This window comes from Panulirus ornatus, chromosome 3 (assembly GCF_036320965.1).
Source record: "Panulirus ornatus isolate Po-2019 chromosome 3, ASM3632096v1, whole genome shotgun sequence".
Lineage (NCBI taxonomy): Eukaryota > Metazoa > Arthropoda > Malacostraca > Decapoda > Palinuridae > Panulirus > Panulirus ornatus.
In genome coordinates this window covers 14,164,797-14,188,223 of record NC_092226.1, presented here as the reverse complement: position 1 = coordinate 14,188,223, position 23,427 = coordinate 14,164,797, and the positions used below count along the sequence as shown (strand labels likewise).

Genomic DNA, 23,427 nt, shown 5'->3' with positions numbered 1-23,427 from the left:
GAGCTTATAGGTAGGGGTGTGAGGGCGGCTGGGTGTTGGCACCACTGTTTCATTACTCGTCCCGGGCCCCGGCTCCGCGGGAGGTAAACACTACTGAGGAGCTTAACCCGGAGTCATAACACCCTTTTTAAGACGCTTGAAACTACATTATCGACCGTCTGTGATGATATTGTGTTTGCTCTTAGCCTTGTTTTCAGAGCTTATGCTTGCGAACGCGTCGACATTTTCAAGCGTTCATTTCTTGCTGCTTTCTCCAGGAAAGAAAGAAAGAGAAAATGTACGTAGATATATTTCGTTTTTAGTGGAATGTGGAAAAACTGATTTGAGAGAGAACACATACGAGGTTAGTGGTATGCAAAGCTTTATGTACTCTGCGCCAGTACCTTCAAAGGACTTGAGAGAGAGAGAGAGAGAGAGAGAGAGAGAGAGAGAGAGAGAGAGAGAGAGAGAGAGAGTACAAGATGAGAAAAAAGCATAAAGCATAAAGATAGAAATAGTAAAGAGAGAAAATGACTAGCGAGAGAGATTGAGAGAGAAATGTATAGAAAAGTAGATATATTTATGAGGAGAGAGAGAGAGAGAGAGAGAGAGAGAGAGAGAGAGAGAGAGAGAGAGAGAGAGAGCCAGGCAACCAGACTACAATTCCCAGTGCCGGGGGAGAACAGAAGACCCGTTGGCTGTTTAATTAAACTACGGACTGATAAGAAATATTGATGATAATACTGGAATATATTACACCAGTGGGAGGAAACCACACTGGAAAGTAAACAGTTCGACCATTCGCAAGTATTTAGCTATCCTAGAGGATCAACGAAAAGGAAAGATAGATCATATTATAGCATTTTAAAAAGATGATTAAGAGACAAATATCAGAATTTAAATATAGGGTATATGTTTAAATTATAGCTGGTGTGTTTGTACTTTGTGATTATACTCTTAAAGAGTATTTAGTCGGTAATGAGGGGTCGTAATTGAGAGCGGAAGTTCTTGAAACTAGAACTCATCAAGTAATTATGAACGCAACATTTGAGTGAGGCCACACGTGCCGTCGAAGAAGTTTTGCAGAACACATATGTCTCCACACTGGGCACGTGCTCACGTACGAAGGCACGTGAGGAGGAAGAAAACAGTGTGGGTGGGGGGAGGGGGGGAAATAATTACGTAGCGGTGGTGGAGAGAGAGAGAGAGAGAGAGAGAGAGAGAGAGAGAGAGAGAGAGAGAGAGAGAGAGGAATATACCTAGTCGAAGGATTTGGTGAAGCCACGTCTCGCACACGAGTTGGCAGAGCCCGAATGAGAGAGAGAGAGAGAGAGAGAGAGAGAGAGAGAGAGAGAGAGAGAGAGAGAGAGAGAGAGAGATCTGAAACGGACCTCTGAGGATCACGAAGACCTGAGAAGGATATTGGTAAGGAAGGAACAGGTCCCAAGGTTATCTATGAGGAGTGGTAGATGGTATCATCTGTAGGATCTGAGCTTATAGGAGATATCTGAGACTAAGGAACCGACCCCCTCGAAGGAGGTGGGAAGGACAGATATCCCCAGGGAAGGACCAAAGGACAGATATCCCTCAAGGAAGAACCAAAGGACAGATATCCCTCAAGGAAGAACCAAAGGACAGATATCCCCAGGGAAGGACCAAAGGACAGATTTCCCTCAAGGAAGAACCAAAAGACAGATATCCCTCAAGGAAGAACCAAAGGACAGATATCCCCAGGGAAGGACCAAAGGACAGATTTCCCTCAAGGAAGAACCAAAGGACCAAAAGACTCTAGGGGAGACACAAGAAGGACAAGAAAGGATTAGTCTCTCGCTGAAGACCAGGGCTCTTCGAAGGAGGTCCACCAGGAAGAGGCCAAAAACACGACGGGGTCGGTCGGTCGAGGCAACGTGACCACAGGGAGCTCCCTGCCCGCCACCACACCACTGACCTACACTGACCTTATGATGCTCTTCACTACACACAAACACATACACGCACACGCACTTACACACACACGCACTTCGATCTACTTCTTCCCATGTCTGCTTCACTAATCTTTCCTTTCCAAAGGTATATATGTTTTTATATAGGGTGGTTAGAGGACACATACACACACACTTGGATCTACTTCCCATGTCTGCTTCACTAATCATTCCTCCCCAAACATATATATATACATATACATAGTGTTTACAGGTGTGTGGTGTATGTTCGTTTTTGATACAGATGATTGTCTGGAATCGTGTCTTTATTTTTTTTCTTCTTCTTTTAGTGCAGTCAGAGCCAGCCAGACTGAACATATTCGAGAAGGACTGGAAGATAAACACATATACTCTAGCAGCGTCAGTTGGAATCAAACCCAACGACATAACCATAGATGCGGTAACACAATAGCGCACAAGACGATCTGCATAATCCTGGGCCGCACGCTGACATCAAAGGAGTGTGATATTAGATCATATCAACAAGGGATCCACACGAGGAATAGCGGCCTTGTCCAGTTTATGTAGATTCTGACACCTTGCAGAGTCAAGACGATGATAATACCAGTCCTGACTTATTCATCTATACCAAACGTCGCCTCGCTTCCAAATCACGTATGATGAAGTTACAGAGAAGACAGAATATGCCTCTACGATCCGTCACAAATGAGAAATACCCTTACATTGAACACACACAAGTAGAACACCACGAACGACTGAAATGATTTAACCAGTCGGTTCATAATGTAAGAGTTGCAGCACAGAAATGTGTGGCAGAGACTTGAAGACTATGATACAAACTACAGATTAATCTGAGCTCTGGATAACAGTACAAACATGGAACATCCTTGGTTCCCTCCGAGACTCAAAGCAACTCAGGGAGGCTCCAGTCATCCATCCACCGACGTACACAATGAACAATGTTTAGCTTAGCTTAGTGAACGAAAAAAAAAAAAAGAAGATTACTTCAAGAATACATAACATACCAGGGTCTGGCCGGGAGGTATGTAAACAAGACGCCCAAACAGCATTCTCTCTCTCTCTCTCTCTCTCTCTCTCTCTCTCTCTCTCTCTCTCTCTCTCTCTCTCTCTCTCTCTCTCTCTCTATCTCCTCCCTGGTTTGTCGGTAATCCTCTCGTCTAACAACATCCAGGTCTCCACACACACACGCGCCCAAATACCTACACGTAGAAGATGATCAAACCTTTGCCTAAAGAAAAAAGGGATCTCCCCAACCCAAAAAATATCCCGTCTTTTATACATGTCTTTTCAGCAGGCGTTGGCTTCGGCGGGAGGGCTGGTTCTGTAGCCTCATCCCTGGGTGATCATAGCTACAGTAGAGCAGATGGGAGATCCGCGATGAGATGGGAGGGTTCCAGAGGAAAAAAAAAAATGTAATATTCGCCGATGGCGGATTTATCAATATTCGTGACTTGTCTTCTCTCGTTTAAGAATATTGACTCTTATTTTCAATATTCATCGAGTTATTCTCTTTTTTTTCTGAGTATTTAATTCGTAATGTGTCGTCTACTGAGGTTTCTATGGCAGTTGGGGTGGTTAGGTGTGAGTTCAACGTTGACTTACAACCATGGGAGCAAGTTTGGGTTTACAGTTGGTGGTGCAGATGTCATACTCTTGCCCCTGGCCCTCTTGTATAGGGCTTGGCGTAGCCTCACCCCTCCCCCCACACATACCCAGACACGGGCCTCTGTGGTGTAGTGGTTGGCGTTACTGACCATGAGTCGGCAGACGCCAGCCCGGGGTCGGACTCGCATGGGTTGGAATCCTGGGCTGCTCAAATCGGCCCACACTCAACCCAGGTGTGTGTGTGTGTGTGTGTGTGTGTGTGTGTTCGTAAATAAACATGATTCATGCATGACAAATGCACTTGAGAAATTATGACATCTGCTTACAGTCCCAACGAATTTTTGTTCACTTTTTTTCTTTTAGATTCACTGATATATATTCACACCCAGAATATCCATTGGGTCTCCTCGAGTCGATAGCCGAGGAAGAGACACAGATCATAAGTAATGTTGCCTTGCGACAGACGCTTTAAGTATTCATCATCAGAGTCTGTTCAGGTAAACATCAAAATAAAGTAATATCCCATGTATACATGAGGAACAGAAAACGCCCTCTTAATCCTGAAAATCATATATATATATATATATATATATATATATATATATATATATATATATATATATATATATATATATATTATATGTGTGTGTGTGTGTATTCATACAGCTCACATACGTATATATTGATGCAACTGATATGTTTACACTCCTTTATATGGAACGCTTCGATTCGATCTTAGTGTTTTTTGAAAGATATATTCCGTTATACAGCTGGTTCAACATGTTTGAAAAGAATCCGTCTCGGAGACTCAAGAAAATATCACAAAACAAATAATATTGTGAGAGCGAAAGTATATATAAACATTTTACCCTCGTGATTTCGTAGAATCCAAGCTGTTCGTATACGCAGGAGAGACTCGTGGCTTCGCCATAACTCAACGCAAATTGTAGCTCGCGCCGCCGGTTAATGTCTCCGAGAAGACGCAAGCAGCATTTTTATTGGCCATTGTACATGACGGGTGTTGTTGTGTGGGGGTCTCTCTTTGGAGACCCTCCCCACCACCCTCACTTGTAACTGGGATACATATTACAATCTGCGTGCATGCCAACCCGACGACGTTCAGCGGGCGACTGCAGGAAGCGGGTAAAGTAACTAAGGTTCTCGTTTGGTTTGAATAATTTAGTTTCTCATTTGAGACCAAGCGAAAGTTGCCATGAAGCTATTATTTCTTTTTTCGTGCATTTTGCTGCATAGTAAAAGAATATCTAAATCAGGAATTCACCAGAAAATTCTCCTGGATGCATCTATAAAGTGCCATGTAGAAATTGTGATAAGTTTTATTTTGGGCAGACTGGCAAGGATGGGGCAAGGATGACCATGCTTGTTCCACATTCGAGGACGACCTTGCTTGTTGGTCACCAGGACACTCTCTCTCTCTCTCTCTCTCTCTCTCTCTCTCTCTCTCTCTCTCTCTCTCTCTCTCTCTCTCTCTCAGCTGTAATCCTGAACTTGTATTAGAATTAGGAGACGGCAGTCTGAACTCCGGTGTTAAGAAAGTCTTAAAGATTATATTAATTTTCTCAAATTAGTTGAAAATTAGCATGTTATTAGCTTGGAATGTTGGAGGAAGTAATAAGTTTACGGTTAATGAGGACTTCTTACATTGATGCACTGACTATATATATATATATATATATATATATATATATATATATATATATATATATTCCTATGAGTCCACGGGTAAAATGGAACACGATAAGTTCCCAAGTGTACTGTCGTAATAATCACATCAGCAGTGGAGACACAAGAGAGAAATATCAGTCAGTTGATATACATCGAAGAGACGAATTAAACATTACTTATTTATTTATGATTACCCCAGAGCTATTTGTCGTGGTGTTACCCAAGACCTTTCGAAGGGCTCCTGCAGCCCAAGGCTACACTCCTAGCGAGGTAGCGCTAGGAAAAGACAGCAGAGGCCACATTCGTTCACACTCAGTCTCTAGCAGTCTCTAGCTGTCGTGTGTAATGCATCGGACCTACAGCTCCCTTTCCACATCCAGGCCCCACAAAACTTTCCTTGGTTTACCCCAGACGCTTCACATGCCTTGGTTCAATCCGTTGACAGCACGTCGACCCCGGTATACCACATCATTCCAATTCACTCAATTTCTTGCACGCCTTTCACCCTCCTGTATGTTCAGGCCCCGATCGCTCAAAATCTTTTTCACTCCATCCCTCCACCTTCATTATATATATATATATATATATATATATATATATATATATATATATATATATATATATATATTTCGTCGTGTCATATATTTCATAATTCCACCAGTCCCGTTAGAGTGTGTTCAGTCTCCATATTATACCTCACAAGACTATGAGCGATCACTTTCTGAAAAAAAAAGACGAAACAAAAATCAAACATTGATACACTGATCACATTTTTTTTTTATATCTAGTATTAACGAGGGATCATGTCTTCCTTGCACTGCGGGCAGGATGAACTACTCCAGATGGCGAGAGAGAGAGGTAATAGGGTAAGGAAACAGGGTCATTCATCGATGGTGATTCTATGAGGATTATCTGGTCAAACGGGGCGATTATAATAATCACCATTCATCCCAGGTGACGTGAGGGATTAATCGTTATCTAAGGCTGAAGCTCCTGTGAGGCAATTGTGGGATTATGAACTTTCCCGACGCTTGTGGCTTTACCCCTTCATCCCTCGGAGGTCAGGTCAAATCAGGCCTCAGGAGCAGTGATTAGGTCAGAAGGATCGGAAGTTGGTAGATAATTTCATAGCAATTTTTTTCTTTTTAAGAATTTGGAAAACTCTGGTGGAGGGTTCGACTCCCGCTATCGGTGGTAATGCTTGACAATGAGTCGATGCCTTGTGATATCTATTTGTGCAAATGATGCTTATGATACATCTCGATTACTCTTTTTTTTTAATATGTTTATTTTCGTAATGTTTCACACTCGTTTTCTATGCCACACTCGTTTTCTATGCCACATTCGTTTTCTATGCCACTCGTTTTCTATGCCACGCTCGTTTTCTATGCCACACTCATTGTCTTAGGGAATTGTGCGTTGAATTTGTTTCCTCCTCCTGATGCCATTGTGATGTGGTTGGCTTAATGATGTGTGGTCTTGTCTGTGCCATGGTTGGCATAGTGTGGTGACCCTGTCCGTCTTGTGATTGACATAGTGAGGTGGTCTTGTCTGTGTCTTTGATAAGGTGTATGTTGTCTGTCTATGGACGAAGTATTTGTTCTGGATGGTATCTCTGATATATATATATATATATATATATATATATATATATATATATATATATATATATATATATATATATATTAGCCCGTTCATTGTGTGGTATGGGGGGGGTTAAGGCCCCTTAACCATACCCCTCCCCCTCCAAAGACGATTATATTATTAATCACGTATGAGGTCAAAAGGTGTGTACTAATGAGCTCTCTCTCTCTCTCTCTCTCTCTCTCTCTCTCTCTCTCTCTCTCTCTCTCTCTCTCTCTCTCTCTCTCTGGGGCTTTGTAAATGTTTTTTTTTGGGGGGTGATTCTCACACATGTATCTGGGGTCTTAGTCGGGAGTGTCCCGGAAATGGGGTTTTGGGGGGAAGCCCATAACCAGCTCATTATGGCTGTTTTTAACTCCCCGACTGGCGTCTCCCCGTGGATACGGGGGGGGGGGGGTTAAGTCACGTTCTTCTAAACGCGGGAAATGGCGGATGCGGAGCTGAGGTCAGGGTGGGCTCGTCTGAATCTCTCTAGCCTTCGTAACCCAGGACTGTGTTCCTGCTGTACGGGGATGGCGGTCTCGGTAGCTTGTGGCGGGTCAGTGACGTATCCCATCTGTCTACGTCCTATTGGCGAGCCATCGAGGAACTGTATGGCGGTGGTTATGTTTGTCTGGATGTTGATAACAGCTTCTCTCTCTCTCTCTCTCTCTCTCTCTCTCTCTCTCTCTCTCTCTCTCTCTCTCTCTCTCTCTCTCTCTCTCTCTAATGTGAATGGCTTCTTATATCTGTAGTCTCCTCCGATCGCTGCACATAGAAATGATTTTGGTGTTATTCATTAGCCTCGTTCCAATGTTTTCTTTTTGATAATGTTTGATTCCTCCTGCACCCTGAGCCGCCGCCTCTCGCTCCACTTACAAGCTGTCGAAAAGCCTAGCCACCTGCTACAACATCTGTGAGCAACAATATGCCGACGCTGTATCTCTATGTGTCCCGCAATTTCTATGTTTTGTGGTATATATATATATATATATATATATATATATATATATATATATATATATATATATATATATATATATATATCGTGCGACACCTGTCTTTTACAACCTTTTAACCTACATTTACAACGTACAACCTTTGGACTGTAAAACATACACATCTTACGATAATCTAATTTTACATCTTTGACTTGCTACCTCCACAGACCAATCATTTCTTCAGAGAAAATTACTGATAATTATTACAGAGTTGAATCGTCTTTGACAAAGAATAATGTTTTAAACCTTTAATATTTGCAGGATTTTTTCCTTTTTTACAGAATAATGTATTGAGTAGATAAATCACGATATCTTCTCATTATTTTTCCTTTGATAAGCACAAAATATCTCAAATGTATTTAGAAGTCTTTACTATACATTCCCTATATCGGGTTTTTCTTACATCGCCTCCATATTGTTTGTTTTGATGCCAGTGTTCGTATGTGTGGACTGACCTTAACTTCGTCTTACAGTACAACATCAAGAAGAAGGAGGAGATCGTGCCCGAGGAGCCCATCATGCCAGACAACCCGCTCATGAGGAAGAAGAAGACGCCCGAGGAACTTGCTGCAGAAGCCGAAGCCGAAGATCAGGATGAGTTCACGAGTAAGTAGGAGACAAGTGGGCGGAGGGGGATGGGAGGTGAGGGAGGCGGGTGGCAAGAGGGTGCGCACTCGCACGCACGAACGCACGCTAGTCCAGGTGTTTACATGCATGGTCGTGTGGGTATGCGCACACGCACACGTGCATGTTACTAGAGACGCGCTCACGCGTGCAGATATAGACTCATGAGACACACACACACATGCTCACAAGAATTATTTTTTTAAGCACAGGAATTACAAAATTCAGGACATGTGTATGAAAAAGACGAAAACAGATGAATAGAAAGTCTCCAGAGAAATATGGATGATGAGACACAGACACAGAGACAGTCACAGTCAGAAGGGATATATATATATATATATATATATATATATATATATGATTGATCGGAATCAAATCAGGCTATGGAAACGATGAATGTTTAAATGATATTAAAACCACTATTAGTGTCTAGCCACACGCAGCAGTATCCATGTAATTTACCACACGAAACCACGGTGTTCGTGCATCCGTTCGTGGACCAAGTTGTAAAGGGGGAAGCAGGTGTTGTGGTTGTTTATAAGTGTGTAGAGAAGGAAGGTCATGAAGACGCGCCCCAGAGCTCTTTCGTTGTTTATATAGTTTATTGTAATTTTGATTTATAGTTATGTTTTTCATTATTTGTTTTGAATGTCTTTTATGGGGTGAAAGGTTTGAGATTGTAGGATCGGTTTCTGTTCTGAGGAAGTGGAAGTTGTAGATTGTAATTCCACCATCTTTTCCCGATATAGTTATCAGGGTATATGGTTGAATGGAAGGTTCAGTTGGTGCCACAACGTGGTTGTTGTGGTAGGTGGTTTGGTAGAGGCCCTTCCCATCAGTAATGATAGTTGCTAACACCCTCCTGCCTTGACTATAATCACCACAGTCCCTACCACCACCGCCACCACTTACACTACCACCTTGCTGTCTTCCCCACCACTGTCACCACCATTACCACCACCACCACCACCACCACTACCTTCAGCAACTGTAGCAGAACCATCACGCACGACCCGATCTTCTGTGTCTGAGCTTAAGCCTATCGAGCACTGTACCGCCGTGTTTTTTCTTTTCTCTCTTTTTTTCTTAATGGAATTTAGTCGTTAGGATGGGGTAGGAGGAGAGGGGAAGGTGTAGGTAGGCCCAGAACTGAAGGACAGTGATTTACAGTATTAGGCTTTACTGAAATGTGTGGATGTGATTTGCTGGGATACGTAAGTTTTGGTGCGTTGTTCACACACACACCCCCAGCAGACTAGGGAGGGTGTGTGTCAAGTACTATAGTTATTGGTTGTTTGCCTAGGAGGGATTGTTGTCCAGGTCTTGGATACGTCTGCAAGTTTCCGTTTTCTCCTCCTGATTCTGTTTTCTGCCATACTTTTCCTTTATGCTTCCATAAACATGTACAGTCTTCCCCCCCCCCCCCCCAAAAAAAAGTATTGCCCTCCCCCCAGGGTCTGAAGTTTCTCATTGTTTACAACCGACCGGTTGTGAGATCAACACTAATCGACTTGGTTGCCAACCTGATGCGGTTGTAAACTTCACCAGAGGTTGGCAGCGACGTTGAAGTTTTAATCTCTGTCGTCCAGTTGTGGATCATTAGAAACTTCAGTCAGGGCCCGAAGGGGAGGAGGGGGGGGATACTTTACCTTCGATGGCTGCATCTTGGTTGTGTCCGACGCTCGGGGTAGCTTTCCTCTCTGACGAGTCGTACAGACTCGCTATGTTGCACCTTCTGTCGGTTCGCCATGCGTGGGTAGGAGGCGAGGCGAGGTGAGTGGTCGTACTGTAGATGGTATACAGGTCGACCTGTGATGTTCGCATGTGGCCCGGGATGCTATACAGCTCCCGTGTGGTGCCCCTTGTATGTTCATGTGTCTGGGATTTATTTATACAGCCTCTCGTCCCGCTCATATTGACCCAGTGTGCGTCTCCGTCACCTGCTGTCTGAGTGAGCGCCCCCCTTTTTCCTCATCCCACGAGCGTGTGGCGCATAAGGATTACAGAAGTTACCGAGGGATCTTTTTTTTCATTATTAGATCCTCATTTAGTGGGCTGATTACAAGGATTGGTTACCAAGTTGTATCATTACATAAGCTTACAGTCTCTCGCGTGCCTGTGCAGGACTCGGCAGTAGACCACCCCAGCGAAGGGTAGCCCGCCTTGCTCCTCAAAGGCCCTCTTCCTCCCGTAGGCGTCAGAGATCGCACTCGGCCACCAGGCATTTGTCACGTTCATCCCAGCCTCAGCGTTCACCAGGGGTTTACTGTAGCCTTTGTCCTTTATCTGTACTTCACTGCATCAAGTCGTTGGTGTGTGGCAGTCGCTACAGCAGACCTACCCTCGCCAGTCACTACAACAGACCCTCCCGTCACTACAACAGACCCCTCACCAGTCACTACAACAGACCCTCACCAGGCACTACAACAGACCCTCACTAGGCACTAAAACAGACCCTCCCCAGTCACTACAACAGACCCTTCCCAGTCACTGCAACAGACCCTCCCCAGTCACTACAACAGACCCTCACCAGTGACTACAACAGACCCTCACCAGTGACTACAACAGACCCTCGCCAGTCACTACAACAGACCCCCTCCCCAGTCACTACAACAGACCTTCACCAGTCACTACAACAGACCTTCACCAGTCACTACAACAGACACCCCTCACCAGTCACTACAACAGACCTTCACCAGTCACTACAACAGACCCTCACCACTCACTACAACAGACCCTCACTAGTCATACAACAGACCCCCCTCACCATGCACCACAACAGACCCTCACTAGTCATACAACAGACCCCCCTCACCAGGCACCACAACAGACCCTCACTAGTCACTACAACAGACCCCCCTCACCAGTCACCCTATCAGGGCGTCGGTCCGACTGAAGCCATAGAGTCAGTCGGATGATTGTGTCCAGTCATTAGGCCGCGGACCACCCCGCTGTGGACTGCCAAGTTTGCCGAGATTAATCATTAATCCTCTGACTAATTAGGCGATGATGAATGAGATGTATGGCGGCCTCCTGGTTTGCAGCTAGTCCCCCTGTGTGTGTATAATCCTTCACTCGGGGCTGGCTAGATCCGCTGCATTCACTCTCTCACTCGAGCAAGACCTTTTGATTAAGCCATCTGGCTCGAGCGGCACCTCACGGCGATGGATGACCTCTTGACCCAGATGACCTCTGGGCCTGCTTGCCCACTCGGAAGCCTCCTATACGACCTGTGTATAACACCCCCCCCACCCCCCTCCTCTCCAGCGGTTCAAATGGTCAAGCCCTGGGGCGTTAGTCATGTCCACGCTCGCGGGATAGACGTAGGTGTGTGTGTGTGTAGGTGTGTGTGTGTGTAGGTGTGTGTCCAACTCCCACCGCATCCCCCCCCCCCCCCCCCCCCCCCCCCCCCCCCCCCCCCCCGAGGCGGCACTACACCTCCGACCCCCCCCCCCCCCTTCAACCTCAGGGTGGCGTCACGGATGAGGCAAAACATTGTGTACTAAAATCCTTTCTATTGTGCAAGGTCTCTCTCTCTCTCTCTCTCTCTCTCTCTCTCTCTCTCTCTCTCTCTCTGACATTATGATTTCTTGAAGCATTTCTATTATTATTTTTTTTTTTTGATAATTTTTCAGTCCTTAACATTTTCATCTTTCATTTCACCTTGTGAATAATATTCCTCATTTGACGGTTCATTCCATGTCTCCGTCGTTCACATATTCATCAACATCTAACGGTTCATTCCATGTCTCTATCGTTCACATATTCCTCATCATCTAACGGTTCATTCCATGTCTCCGTCGTTCACATATTCATCATCCTCTAACGGTTCATTTCATGTCTCTATGGTTCACATATTCCTCAACATCTAACGGTTCATTCCATGTCTCTATCGTTCACATATTCCTCATCATCTAACGGTTCATTCCCTGTCTCTATCGTTCACATATTCCTCAACATCTAACGGTTCATTTCATGTCTCTATCGTTCTCATATTCCTCATCATCTAATAGTTCATTCCATGTCTATATCGTTCACATATTCCTCATCACCTTACGGTTCATTCCATGTCTCTATCGTTCACATATTCCTCAACATCTAACGGTTCATTCCATGTCTCTATCGTTCACATATTCCTCAACATCTAACGGTTCATTCCATGTCTCTATCGTTCTCATATTCCTCATCATCTAATAGTTCATTCCATGTCTCTATCATTCACATATTCCTCATCACCTAACGGTTCATTCCATGTCTCTATCGTTCACATATTCCTCATCACCTAACGGTTCATTCCATGTCTCTATCGTTCACATATTCCTCATCACCTAACGGTTCATTCCATGTCTCTATCGTTCACATATTCCTCATCATCTAACGGTTCATTCCATGTCTCTATCGTTCACATATTCCTCATCATCTAACGGTTCATTCCATGTCTCTATCGTTCACATATTCCTCATCACCTAACGGTTCATTCCATGTCTCTATCGTTCACATATTCCTCATCATCTAACGGTTCATTCCATGTCTCTATCGTTCATATATTCCTCATCATCTAACGGTTCATTCCATGTCTCTATCGTTCACATATTCCTCAACATCTAACGGTTCATTCCATGTCTCTATTGTTCACATATTCCTCATCATCTAACGGTTCATTCCATGTCTCTATTGTTCACATATTCCTAGTACAGCAGCTGTCTCCTATCTCTTTCATGTATATCCTCATTTATTTCTCTTTTATTTCCTCTCGTATGTATCCTCATGAGTCAATGCTTCTCATTTATATCTTTCTCTTCCATTTAGTTATTGTAATTATCATCCACCTTGTTTTTTCCTGGTGATTATCATCTGCATTCACTTTGTCCTTGTAATTATCATCCACATTGTTTTTTCTTGTAGTTATCGTCCACATTCAGTTTTTTCTTGTAATCATCATCCATAATTAGTTTTCTTTGTTGTAACCGTCATCCACATTCAGTTTTTTCTTGTAATCATCGTCCACATTAAGTTTTTTCTTGTGATTACCCTCATGCATTTTTTTTAATTATCATCAACATTCATTTTTATAATTATCGTCAACATTCAATTTTCTAGTAATAATCGTCCATATTCAGTTTTTTGTAATTATCATCCACATTCATTTTTTGTAATCATCCACATTCATTTCTTGTAATAATCATCCACATTTATTTCTTGTAATGATCATCTACATTCATTTTTTTCTTGTTAATATCATCCACATTCATTTCTTCCTGTAGTAATCATCCACATTCAGTTTTTCCTTGTAATTATCATCCACATTCGGGTTTTTCTTGTAATTATCATCCACATTTTTTTCTTTTCCGTGTATCTTCTCTTCTGTTTACACTCACAGCTTCATCATCTCTTGTGTTCACCACTTTTCCTTCCTTACCATCTTTCAGTTTCCTCATCATCATCCTAATCTTACACCTCTCCCCATCGTCATTTATTTCATTTTTCACTACCTCCACTCCCCATCTTCCTCCACGCCCCATCTACCTCCTTGTCCCATCTACCTCCTCGCCACATCTTCCACTACCCATTTATATGTCTCCACTCCCCCATATTCCTCCACTCCCCATATTTGTCCATGCCCCATATTCCTCCACTCTCCATATTTCTCCATTCCCCATATTCCTCCACTCTCCATATTTCTCCTTTCCTCATATTTCTCCATTCTTCATATTCCTCCATTCTTCATATTCCTCCATTCCTCATATTCCTCCACTCCCCATATTCCTCCATTCCCCATATTCCTACTCTGCCTCCTGCCATCACAGGTCCTTCCCCGGCGCTGTGGTAAGCCTCTCCCCGACCCTTTGGCAGTCCACCCTGATTCTTCAGCTCCCCTCCATTAACCTTTACCCTCTGCACCATGTATGTGTGTGTGTGTGTGTGTGTGCCCCCCCCCCCCCTCCACTTCCACTCCAGTCAGAAGGAAGGAAATTCCTTCGTAGGTCCACTGAATGACATTGTTCTTACAACTTGTCTGTGAGCGTCGCCCTTACGTCACCTCCAAAGACTTCCCATCCTCCTTTTGCCCCAGACGAATTTGCAACCACTACAAAGGTGTGCGGAAATTAGAGATGAGGAAGCCCCGTGTGGCCCAGGGCTGGCCACATGTGGATAGTGCACTTTGTGGCCTAGGGCTGGCCACCTGTGGTTAGTGAACCTGTAGCGTACAGCTGGCCACCTATAGTTTGTGGATTTTGTGGCCTAGGGCTGGCCACCTGTGGTTATTGAACCTTGTGGCTAAGGGCTGGCCTCCTGTGGGTAGTGGACCATGTGGCCTAGGGTTGGTCACCGTATTTCAGGAGGGAAATGCACCACCTTACTTGATGTGATTAGATTTGGGCAGCCCACCCACTTGGCTTGCTACACAGACACACATACACAGGAACCCATGCTAGTCACGTTTTGTGGGGCCCAGAGCTAACTAGACCCTGGCGGACTATGGCTGGCCCAATCTTACAGACTTAGATTAGCTACAGCCCTTGAGATTAGGGCTGACCACACCTTAGGGCCTCCAAGGACTAGGCTGGGCCACAGTGGAGGGTCCCAGGTTTTGGCAGTACCAACCCGCATGGCCACATTTGTTTGTGTTAAAGCCTACAACTACAGACTCTGCAGCCATCACAGATACTCAAACTCCCCTCCACACATGTTACATACTTACCTTCCTGTGTGTTTTCACAGTGGGCATGGCAAGTGACCTTAAAGCAAACCCAGTTGTTCATCCTTCCCTCATGGTTGGTCGATTAATTGATACCTGGCGTAGGCTAGGGTGTGTGTATGTATACACACACATGGGAGAAAGACAGTACATATATGCAAAAATAAGAGTTGGGGCAACAAGAGTGTTAAACCAAAAGAGGATGCTGCCAATGCTGACAGCATACAAATGTTTAAAAACGCGTATGATAAAGACTGTTCAAGAGATGGGGCACCACGAATATAGAACTCCCTCCCCATACTTTATAAATCGGTAATTACAAATTGCTGATAAGTGATGAGACCCTCTGAAAGTGTCACTCCCTCCCCATACCCTATGAATTGGTATTTATGCAAGATTCACCCTCACTATCCCACTAATCCCCTTCTACTTTCCTCCACATGGTAGATGACACATAATGTCCCAAACCCCTACTTTTTTTTTTACTTAACTGGATGGGTATGAGATGGGGGAGTGAAAACTTGGCTTCACAGATCCTTCCTACCCCAGGCAACAGATACACACAACACAAGAGTAAAGTTTTAGAGTAATCAAAAAGGCAGCACTCAGTATCAGCCAAAGGTCTAAATTATCCTGATGTTTGAGGCTTTTTTTGTGCTAGTAAGTTCATCAGTGTGGGGGATAGTTTAAGACCTTTAGCGTTGCTTGAGCCAAGGGAAAATCTGGTATAGACTTCATTACAGGAATGTAACAAGAGCAGCCACGTCTGCAAAGAGGAGATTTAGATACCAGAATACAAATGTCTAGGGATTTTATGGAAAAATGATAAGGAGCAAGATCACAGCGTAGCACAACTACCGCAGGAGTTGAAAATAAGCAAGGAAATATTTCAAGGATAATGAAGGGAGAGAGGAACTCAGATATCTGGGAAATATAGATTTTGAATAAGAACAAAAATTCAGTTTGATGGAGGGGATTCAGGAGGTACAAAATCAGAGGAAATATGTTAAAGCCATTAAAAAAGCAAATAAACTCTGATGGGTCTTTTCTAGATGATCAGTTAGAGGAAAAGGTCAAAGCACTTAAAGATATATGTTGACTGGTCTCATGAATGAGTGTGGCGTGTAAGATTCTGGGAAAGATTATTAGAAAGCAAGTGAACGACTTTCTTCAAAAGAAAAATTTTCTAAGTGAGAAACAGCACAATTTTAAGGAAAGGAGGTTGTGTGTAACAGACCTCTTATACTGGAGGGTGAGCTGTCTGAGACAAAAGTGAAGGATGGATAGATAGTATCTGGTCTGCCAAAAAGCATTGGATCACTGGCAGGAATAAGTAGAAACCCTTCAGTAGATAGAGCATTATCTCGGAAAGAGAACAAATGGATGCTGACTTGAAAATGTTTGCAAATGATTCAAAGGTCATGAGTGAAGTGAAAATCCAGGAGGATTTAGGAATTAGAATACAAGATGGGGGGGGGGGATTCCTAGTTCCTTTCCGCCACCTCCTTTAATTGCCTTCTACAACACACGGAGAAACAGGGAATACAGAGGTAGAATTCTTCCTCTCCTACCCAATGGATATATATATTTTTCATACTTATTTGCCATTTCCTGCATCAGCAAGGTAGTGTCAAGAACAGAGGACTGAGACTTAGAGTGAAAAGTCCTCACTTGGCCCAATTCTCTGTTCCTTTTGGAAAAGTAGAAACTAGAGGGGAGGATTTCCAGCAACTGGTTCCCACCCCTTTTAGTCACCTTCTGTGACACACACAGGGAATACATGGGAAGTACTTTCTCTCCTTATCCTTGTTCCCTCCACCTCTGACACATATGTCCTGTTTGTCAACTTTTCCTTGCGTCTTCTGTCAATATGTTTGAATTTTTTCAGCATACCTTCTTCAGCTTTCTCATCCACATGCTTTTTATTACCTCACCTCTGTCTTGTTCTTTCATCAAACCATCTCATGCAACATATTGTCCTCAAACATTTCATTTCCAACACATTTACGGTATTCCACACAGCCTTATCTATTGTCCTTGCTTCACCCCCATGTAATATTTTTGGGACTACTACATCTTCAGACATACCCATTTTTGCCCTTCCAGATAATGATCTCTCTTTCCACACATTCTTCAGCTCTCCCAGAACCTTCACCCTCTCACCCACCCTGTGGGGTTCATTCTGCTTCCAGAGTTGCACTCTCTGCCATGTCCGCTCCCAGGTATTTAAAACTTTTCACTTTCTGTAATTTTTCTCCATTCAGACTCCCACCCCAACAAACATGCCCCTCAGTTCGGCTAAACTTAGTAACCTTAGTTTTATTCTCATTTACTCTCAACTGCCTCCTTTCACACACTTTTCCAAATTCAGTCACACACTTCAGCAGTTTCTCACTCGAATCTGCCACCATACTGTATCATCAGCATGCAAGGAATAGAGTGAATTGGAACAATGTAGTATACTGGGGTTGACCTGCTGTCAGTGGATTGAACCAGGGCATGTGAAGCGCCTGGGGTAAACCATGGAAAGTTTTGTAGGACCTGGATGTGGAAACGGAGCTGTGATTTCAGTCCATTACACATGACAGCTAGAGACTGAATATGAATGAATGTTGCCTTTGCTGTCTTTTCCTAACACTACCTCACACGCGCACGCAGTGGGAGGGGGGGGTGCCATTTCATGTGTGGCAGGGTGGCGACGGGAATGGATGAAGGCAGCAAGTATGGATGTGTACATGTGTATATATGTGTATGTCTGTGTATGTATATGTATGTATACGTTGAGATGTATAGGTACGTATATGTGCATGTGTGGGCATTTGTATATAGACATGTGTATGTGGGTGGGTTAGGCCATTCTTTTGTCTGTTTCCTTGCACTGCCTTGCTAACGTGAGAGACAGCAACTAAGCATAATAAAATATAAGTATATATTATTCCATGGGATAGGGGAGAAAGAATACTTCCCACATTTTCCCTGTGTGTTGTAGAAGGCAACTAAAAGGGGAGGGAGCAGGGGGCTGGAAATCCCCCCTTTTCGCTTTTGATTTTCCAAAAGAAGGAACAGAGAAGGGGACCAAGTGAGGATATTACTTCAAAGGCTCAGTCCTCTGTTCTTAATGCTACCTCGCTAATGCAGGAAATGGCGAATGGTATAAAAAAAACATATTTGTATATATATATATATATATATATATATATGGTGTGGGAGGCAAGTTGTTAGAAGCAGTGAAAAGTTTTTATCGAGGATGTAAGGCATGTGTACGTGTAGGAAGAGAGGAAAGTGATTGGTTTTCAGTGAATGTAGGTTTGCGGCAGGGGTGTGTGATGTCTCCATGGTTGTTTAATTTGTTTATGGATGGGGTTGTTAGGGAGGTGAATGCAAGAGTTTTGGAAAGAGGGGCAAGTATGAAGTCTGTTGGGGATGAGAGAGCTTGGGAAGTGGGTCAGTTGTTGTTCGCTGATGATACAGCGCTGGTGGCTGATTCATGTGAGAAACTGCAGAAGCTGGTGACTGAGTTTGGTAAGTGTGTGAAAGAAGAAAGTTAAGAGTAAATGTGAATAAGAGCAAGGTTATTAGGTACAGTAGGGTTGAGGGTCAAGTCAATTGGGAGGTGAGTTTGAATGGAGAAAAACTGGAGGAAGTGAAGTGTTTTAGATATCTGGGAGTGGATCTGGCAGCGGATGGAACCATGGAAGCGGAAGTGGATCATAGGGTGGGGGAGGGGGCGAAAATTCTGGGAGCCTTGAAGAATGTGTGGAAGTCGAGAACATTATCTCGGAAAGCAAAAATGAGTATGTTTGAAGGAATAGTGGTTCCAACAATGTTGTATGGTTGCGAGGCGTGGGCTATGGATAGAGTTGTGCGCAGGAGGATGGATGTGCTGGAAATGAGATGTTTGAGGACAATGTGTGGTGTGAGGTGGTTTGATCGAGTAAGTAACGTAAGGGTAAGAGAGATGTGTGGAAATAAAAAGAGCGTAGTTGAGAGAGCAGAAGAGGGTGTTTTGAAATGGTTTGGGCACATGGAGAGAATGAGTGAGGAAAGATTGACCAAGAGGATATATGTGTCGGAGGTGGAGGGAACGAGGAGAAGAGGGAGACCAAATTGGAGGTGGAAAGATGGAGTGAAAAAGATTTTGTGTGATCGGGGCCTGAACATGCAGGAGGGTGAAAGGAGGGCAAGGAATAGAGTGAATTGGAGCGATGTGGTATACCGGGGTTGACGTGCTGTCAGTGGATTGAATCGGGGCATGTGAAGCGTCTGGGGTTAACCATGGAAAGCTGTGTAGGCATGTATATTTTGTGTGTGGACGTATGCATATACATGTGTATGGGGGTGGGTTGGGCCATTTCTTTCGTCTGTTTCCTTGCGCTACCTCTCAAACGCGGGAGACAGCGACAAAGCAAAAAAAAAAAAAAAAAAAATATATATATATATATATATATATATATATATATATATATATATATATATATATATATATATATATATATATATTTATTTATCCCTGGGGATAGGGGATTAAGAATACTTCCCACGTATTCCCTGCGTGTCGTAGGAGGCGACTAAAAGGGGAGGGAGCGGGGGGGCTGGAAATCCTCCCCTCTTGTTTTTTTTTAATTTTCCAAAAGAAGGAACAGAGTGGGGCCAGATGAGGATATTCCAAAAAAGACCCAGTCCTCTGTTCTTAACGCTACCTCGCTAATGCGGGAAATGGCAAATAGTTAAAAAAAAAAAATAAATAAATAAATAAATATATATATATATATATATATATATATATATATATATATATATATATATATATTTATTTTATATATTTTTTTATTATACTTTGTCGCTGTCTCCTGCGTTTGCGAGGTAGCGCAAGGAAACAGACGAAAGAAATGGCCCAACCCACCCCCATACACATGTATATACATACGTCCACACATGCAAATATACATACCTACACAGCTTTCCATGGTTTACCCCAGACGCTTCACATGCCTTGATTCAATCCACTGACAGCACGTCAACCCCGGTATACCACATCGCTCCAATTCACTCTATTCCTTGCCCTCCTTTCACCCTCCTGCATGTTCAGGCCCCGATCACACAAAATCTTTTTCACTCCATCTTTCCACCTCCAATTTGGTCTCCCTCTTCTCCTCGTTCCCTCCACCTGCGACACATATTTCCTCTTGGTCAATCTTTCCTCACTCATTCTCTCCATGTGCCCAAACCACTTCAAAACACCCTCTTCTGCTCTCTCAACCACGCTCTTTTTATTTCCACACATCTCTCTTACCCTTACGTTACTCACTCGATCAAACCACCTCACACCACACATTGTCCTCAAACATCTCATTTCCAGCACATCCATCCTCCTGCGCACAACTCTATCCATAGCCCACGCCTCGCAACCATACAACATTGTTGGAACCACTATTCCTTCAAACATACCCATTTTTACTTTCCGAGATAATGTTCTCGACTTCCACACATTCTTCAAGGCCCCCAGAATTTTTGCCCCCTCCCCCACCCTATGATCCACTTCCTCTTCCATGGTTCCATCCGCTGCCAGATCCACTCCCAGATATCTAAAACACTTCACTTCCTCCAGTTTTTCTCCATTCAAACTCACCTCCCAATTGACTTGACCCTCAACCCTACTGTACCTAATAACCTTGCTCTTATTCACATTTACTCTTAACTTTCTTCTTCCACACACTTTACCAAACTCAGTCACCAGCTTCTGCAGTTTCTCACATGAATCAGCCACCAGCGCTGTATCATCAGCGAACAACAACTGACTCACTTCCCAAGCTCTCTCATCCACAACAGACTTCATACTTGCCCCTCTTTCCAAAACTCTTGCATTCACCTCCCTAATAACCCCATCCATAAACAAATTAAACAACCATGGAGACATCACACACCCCTGCCGCAAACTTACATTCACTGAGAACCAATCACTTTCCTCTCTTCCTACACGTACACATGCCTTACATCCTCGATAAAAACTTTTCACTGCTTCTAACAACTTGCCTCCCACACCATATATTCTTAGTACCTTCCACAGAGCATCTCTATCAACTCTATCATATGCCTTCTCCAGATCCATAAATGCTACATACAAATCCATTTGCTTTTCTAAGTATTTCTCACATACATTCTTCAAAGCAAACACCTGATCCACACATCCTCTACCACTTCTGAAACCACACTGCTCTTCCCCAATCTGATGCTCTGTACATGCCTTCACCCTCTCAATCAATACCCTCCCATATAATTTACCAGGAATACTCAACAAACTTATACCTCTGAAATTTGAGCACTCACTCTTATCCCCTTTGCCTTTGTACAATGGCACTATGCACGCATTCCGCCAATCCTCAGGCACCTCACCGTGAGTCATACATACATTAAATAACCTTACCAACCAGTCAACAATACAGTCACCCCCTTTTTTAATAAATTCCACTGCAATACCATCTCTAGGATAGGGGAAAAAGACTACTTCCCATGTATTTCCTGCATGTCGTGAAAGGCGACTAAAAGGGGAGGGAATGGGGGGCTGGAAATCCTCCCTCCAGTTTTGAATTTTCCAAAAGAAGGAACAGAGAAGGGAGCCAAGTGAGGATTTTCCCTCTAAGGCTCAGTCCTCTATTGTTAACACTCCTTGCTAATGCGGTAAATGGCGAATTTGTATGAAAAAAATATATATATTTAGAATATATTTAACTTTCTAAAAGGGGAAACAGAAGGAGGAGTAATGCGGGGAGTGCTCATCCTCCTCGAAGTATCTAAATGTGTGTGAATGTAACCAAGATGAGAAAAAAGGAGAGATAGGTAGTATGTTTGAGGAAAGGAACCTGGATGTTTTGGCTCTGAGTAAAATGAAGCTCAAGGGTAAAGGGGAAGAGTGGTTTGGGAATGTCTTGGGAGTAAAGTCAGGTTGGTGAGAGGACAAGAGAAAATGAACAAGTAGCACTACTCCTGAAGCAGGAGTTGTGGGAGTATGTGACAGAGTGTAAGAAAGTAAACTCTAGATTGAGGTGCATAAAAGTGAAAGTGGCTGGAGAGAGATGGGTGATTATTGGTGCCTATGCACATGGTCATGAGAAGAAAGATCATGAGAGGCAAGTGTTTTGGGAGCAGCTGAGTGAGTGTGTTAACATCTTTGATGCACAAGATGGGTGATTTGAATGCAAAAGTGGTTAATGTGGCAGTTCAGGGTATAATTGGTGTACATGGGGTGTTCAGTGTTGTGAATGGAACTGGTGAAGAGCTAGTAGATTTGTGTGCTGAAAAAAGACAGGTGATTGGGAATACCTGGTTTAAAAAGAGAGATATACATAAGTGTACATATGTGAGTAGGAGAGATGGTCAGAGGGCATTATTGGACTATGTGTAAATTGATAGGAATGTAAAAGAGAAACTTTTGGATGTTAATGTGCTGAGAGGGGCAGCTGGAGGGATGTCTGATCACTATCTTGTGGAGGCGAAGAATTGTAGAGGCTTTCAGAAAAGAAGACAGAATTTTGGGGAGAACAGAGTAGTGAGAGTAAGTGAGATTGGAAAGGAGACTTATGTGAGGAAGTATCAGGAGAGATCGAGTGTAAAATGGCAAAAGGTGAGATAAATGATTTGAGGGGAGTAGGTGAGGAATGGGATGTGTTTAGAGAAGCAGTGATGGCATGCACAAAAGATGCATGTGGTATGAGAAAGGTGGGAGGTGGGCAGATTAGATAGGGTAGTGAGTGGTGGGATGAAGAAGAAAGATTGTTAGTGAAAGAAAAAAGAGAAGCATTTGGATGATATTTGCAGGGAAGTAGTGCAAATGACTGGGAGATGTATAAAAGAAAGCAACAGGAGGTCAAGAGAGAGGTACAAGAGTTGAAAAAGAGGGCAAATGAGAGTTGGGGTGGGAGAATATCATTAAACTTTAGGGAGAATAAAAAGATGTTTTGGAAGGAGGTAAATAACATGCATGAGACAAGAGAATAAATGGAAACATCGGTGAAGGAGGCAATGGGGGAAGTAATATCAGATAGTGATAAAGTAAGGAGATGGAGTGATTTTTTTTGAAGGTTTGTTGGATGTGTTTGATGATAGAGTGGCAGGTATAGGGTATTTTGGTTGGGTTGGTGTACAAAGTGAAAGGGTAAGGGAGAACCTGGTTTAGTGAAGAGAGAAGAGGTAATGAAAGCTTTGCAGAAGATGAAAGCTGGCAAGGCTGCAGGTTTGGATGGTA

General features: G+C 43.4%; 1 protein-coding gene across 4 annotated transcripts in view; it reads left to right on the top strand.

The window, feature by feature from the left end:
* The window catches only part of cpx (synaptic transmission protein complexin), a 472,286-nt gene that overhangs the window by 357,364 nt on the left and 91,495 nt on the right, over positions 1–23,427 (top strand). For all 4 annotated transcript variants that reach the window (XM_071684301.1, XM_071684318.1, XM_071684325.1 and 1 more), the window contains exon 4: positions 8,332–8,464. In XM_071684301.1, the coding sequence (XP_071540402.1) occupies positions 8,332–8,464 (133 nt within the window). The remainder of the gene's footprint in view (positions 1–8,331; positions 8,465–23,427) is intronic.